Source organism: Notechis scutatus, chromosome 1, assembly GCF_049901735.1.
Source record: "Notechis scutatus isolate UNSWTSFEM ecotype Mainland chromosome 1, rNotScu1.2, whole genome shotgun sequence".
Classification (NCBI taxonomy): Eukaryota; Metazoa; Chordata; class Lepidosauria; order Squamata; family Elapidae; genus Notechis; species Notechis scutatus.
The window spans coordinates 337841068-337845703 of record NC_142009.1 but is presented as its reverse complement, the minus strand read 5'-3'; the positions used below and the strand labels follow the sequence as shown (position 1 = coordinate 337845703).

General features: G+C 40.9%; 1 protein-coding gene across 1 annotated transcript; it reads right to left on the bottom strand.

The window, feature by feature from the left end:
• Window positions 1-263: 263 nt before the first annotated feature.
• On the bottom strand, window positions 264-4283 carry LOC148133586 (vomeronasal type-2 receptor 26-like; the record flags this gene model as incomplete). The annotated part of the gene is made up of 2 exons (XM_087966155.1): window positions 264-1168; window positions 4223-4283. Coding segments are annotated over 2 exons (966 nt in total), but the record flags the coding sequence as incomplete, so codon positions are not given.
• Window positions 4284-4636: the final 353 nt, after the last annotated feature.

Here is a 4636-nt window from a genome sequence, read left to right as displayed (position 1 = left end):
CGTGATTGGAAGACCTGCAATAAACTCTACCATCGTATATCATTACTTGTGAGTAACGTGGTTTATTGGAAAAGGTGTCCAGTGCTCGACAGGATTTGACACACTTGTCTCAAGTGGTGTAAGGCTTCCTGCCTAGGCAGGGGGTTGGACTAGAAGACCTCCAAGGTCCCTTCCGACTCTGTTATTCTATTCTATTTCTATTTTAAATGTCAAAAAAAAAAAACATGCTTCAAAGAAAAATTTAAAAGTTTCCCATGTGTGCATCAGAGATTTTTGTTCCTTATCATATTTTCCCTACAGTTAAGTTGGGGTCTCAGTAGGATAATGTAACATTTGGGGGAAAAGATGCAAGCCAAGAGACCAGCCCCAGAGGCCAAGATGGAGAAGATCTCCACAGCCACCATGGATTTCCCTTTGGTGCTCAGGTAGGTGGGGACGAAAGTGATCCAAACACTGCAAAAGACCAGCATGCTAAAAGTAATGAACTTGGCTTCATTAAAACTATCAGGCAATTTCCTAGCCAGAAAGGCCACTGTGAAACTGATGAGGGCCAGGAATCCCAGGTAGCCAAGGACAGTGTAAAACATTGAAGTTGAGCCTTCCTTACATTCCAAGATGCCCTCTCCTACCAAGGAGTGGAAGTCCAAGTTGGGAAATGGGGGAGAGGTTACTAACCAGATGGCACAAAGAAGGGCTTGGACCAGGGGACAAGCTATGACAATGGAGTTGGTCAATGGCTTTCCTAACAGTTTCCTTGTCTTGTTCCCTGGCTTGGTGGCCATGAAGGCCAGAACCACCATAACAGTTTTTGCCAACACAGAGGAAACCGCAAGGGAAAAGAGAATGGCAAAGGCAGATTGTTGGAAGAGACAGGTGATCTTCCCTGGTTGACCAATGAAGAGGAAGGAGCAGAGGAAGCAGAGCAGGAGGGAGAACAGAAGGATATAGGTGAGATCTCGGTTGTTGGCCTTAACAATCGGTGTGTCACGATGTTTAAGGAAAATTGCCAGAACTGCCATTGTGATCATGGAAAGAGAAAGAGTGAGAAAAACTAAAGTGTATCCCAGGGTGTCTTGATAGGCAAGGAAGTGGATCTTCTTGGCAATGCATTGGTCCTTTTCCTTGTTGGTGTATTGGTCTTCAGGGCAGGGGTCACAGCGAGGTGCATCTGAAATTAAGAAATCAAGCCCAAAATTGACATATGTGTAGCTATTTTAGTTAGGCTTAGTATATGTTCTTTTTCTTACTTTCTCTGTGGCAGTCATGGGGTAAGAGTTTTGGGCTTGCCACATTCCTAAGCGGGGAGGAGTGGAGATTAAGATAGTGTTTTGGCTAGGTGATCTTTCTTCCCATGGGAAATGAGCTATCCATGCTTGGACCCCCTTGAGGTGGAGATTTATAACATCAAGCAACATTGAATTACTTCTTTTGGAGAATGTGACTTTTGGGGGTTGTTTCTAACTTGTAATATTGTGGGGTAATTCCAGGTTGTATCAGATCCAGAATTACCATGGACTTTGCCAATTTGATGCTTTCCTAAATAAAAGAATTTATTGTTTTGGAAGATGGACTTTGATCAAGGCCATTATGAATACATTCCAAACACTACTGTGCAAACCGTTGAAACTATAATAACTTTTATAATTTTATAACCTTTCCATCTCTTTCCCTCGTGCAAGATGTTCATAATTGTACTTTTGTTAGGAACTAAACTTTGCAAGGCAGAAAATGAGGAAGACCAATACAATTCTTCCAATTGTTAGAATCAACTTCTTTTGACTTAAGCATCGTATGTGATTGCTGCTTTATGTAATATATATTAGAGGCGGAGATCTTTTGATAGCTGTATGCAATGAAATTTCATTTTAATGTATGCCAATTAGTGTACATTCAAAGTGACAATAAAGTTATTGTAAGTCTCAGTGGTTCATTCATTCTGCTAGAGTAGAAACTTAATCTTTCTTTGTTCTTAGAATTTTAAAATTGTCATAAATGCATGACTATATTAGGAAGATGGGCTAAGACTTGTCATTCCATATAAATTCCATATAAAGATGGAATGATATATAAATAACAAGAAAATAAGTCAAGGAAACAGTTGATCCACTAAAGAGAGAATTTTGCAAGGAAGTAACAGTCAGTAGAGAGAAAGCAGAGCTGCTTAACCTATTTGTTGCATCCATCTTCATGCAAAAAAGAAATTATAGCCCAACCTATCAAAAACATAACTGTAAAAGACAGATTAGAAATAAAAATTAAAATAAGCAAGAAAATGGTAGAACACCTGTCTGATCTTGATGAATATAAACCTCCAGGATCTGATGGATTACATCCCAGTACAAAGAAGAGCAACTAAGGTGATTAAAAGGCCTGGAGACTAAAACATATGAAGAACAGTTTCAGGAATTGGGTATGGTCAGTCTGGAGAAAAGAAGGACTAGGGGGTGACATGATAGCAGTCTTCCAGTATTTGAGGGGCTGCCACAAAGAAGGGGGTCAACTTATCTCTAATGATCTAAGTGCTAGAGCCCACTGTAACAACATTGCCAAAAAGGCATTAAGAGTTGTTAACCTGCGTAGCTTTTTCTCTGCTTTTTCTCTGCTTTTTCTCTGGTAAAAAACTAGAGCATACAAAACATTTGCTAGACCAATTCTTGATTACAGCTCATCTACCTGGAACCCACATTGCATATTGGACATTAACACAATTGAGAGAATCCAGAAATATCTCACAAGAAGAGTCCACCACTCCTCTACTTGCAACAGAATACCTTATGCCTCCAGACTTGAAATTTTGGGCTTAGACAACTTAGAACTATGCCATCTTCGGTTCGACCTAGGCATAGTACATAAAATTATCTATTGCAATGTCCTACCCATCAATGATTACTTCAACCACAACAATACACGAACACACAATAAATACAAATTCAAGGTAAACTGCACCAAACTCAATTGCAGGAAATATGACTTCATCAACGGAATGGTCAATGCCTGGAATGCACTTCCTGACTCTGTGGTTTCTTCCCCAAACCCCAAAAACTTTATGTTCTGATCCAAACATGAACCAAAGGGAACAGATACTTTTTAATGATTCTTACGAATCCCTGGTTAAAAGGCTGCTGCAAACTAATTAACTTTGATAAGCACAAGCCTCACCAAAACTGTGTGAGGTTGCCAAGAATAACAGATAAGAAATGTTTTGCAACACAAGAGTCTTCAAATACCAACTTAAGATACTGCAATGTCCACAAGGCTGGAGTTTCAAAACATTTTTGCTTCCTACAAAGAATGTTCGATTCACAGCTGGCTTTTATCTTCTTGAAGGAGGGGCCATTACTTGCAGCCTTACTCCCGAGTCACCCCTGCTGCTGCAGCTGCTCTTTCCTGAGATCAGCTCTGCACACATGTGCACTGGGCACAGGCTCCTCGGGAACCTCCTCACCATTGTCGCCAGCCCCCACAATTTCTGAAGGCAGCAGTCCATTCCCTAATGGTCCTGTCCCCTCATCTGAGTCCTTGCTTCCCTCAGCTGTTCGCACCTGCTGCCGGCTAACCACAACACTTTAACCTTAGACTGTCTACCATGGACCTCACCCTATTCCTAGGAGACCTGTAAGGGGGCGTGCACAAGTGCACCAATTGTGTCTACCATCCCTGTCCATATGTTCCCTCTTTATTCGTATCCATTTCATGTATTCATAATCATCTTTATACTTATATCTGTTATCTAATACATGCTTGACAAATAAATAAATAAATAAATAAATAAATAAATAAATAAATAAATAAATAAATAAATAAATAAATAAATCTTGAGAAAAGACTGGACAGCTATCTATCTGAAATGGTATAGGGTCTCCTGCTTGACCAGAGGGTTGGACTAGCAAACCTTCAATGTCCCTTTCAGCTCTGTTCTGATTGACTCCCAATGTCCTAAAAGACACAGAAAACTCACTCCCACAATCCTGAAAAATTGCTGCTAATAATCTACAGAATACAGAATAACAGAGTTAGGAAGGACCTTGGAGGTCTTCTAGTCCAACCCCCTACTCAAGCAGAAGACCTTCAAAGAAGGCTGCCTTCAATGGGCAACACTTTAAATTTCATCATCTTGATTTGGCTCAACTGATTTGCTCCCTCAGGTTCTCTTCCAACCCTCTCCATCCAGCCTTTGCCAGACCTCTTCATTCCACTTTGAGGAATGTCTTGAGCAACTTGCCTGTTTGATTAGAAATGGTCCCTTCTGGGCAAGAAATACATTCGTAGCAGCAAATGAGCCTCCCCTCTGCAACTTTCCTGACCTGTCCTGGAAGGCAGTACTGCACACATCGGGAGAAAGGCTTTGTCTGAAAGAAGAGATTTTAGCGTTGAGAGGGTAGAAACATTCAGCTCGGCTACAGGATCTGTATAAAAGTGTCCCCTCTCACTCCATTTTGATTACTACCAACCTGCCTTCCATGGAGGACCTGTATACTGCATGAGTCAAAAAGAGGGCTGTGAAAATATCTACAGATCCCTCACATCCTGGACATAAACTGTTTCAACTCCTACCCTCAAAACGACTCTAAAGAGCACTGCACCAAAACAACTAGACACAAGGGGAGTTTTTTTTCTTTCTGAAAGCAATCACTCT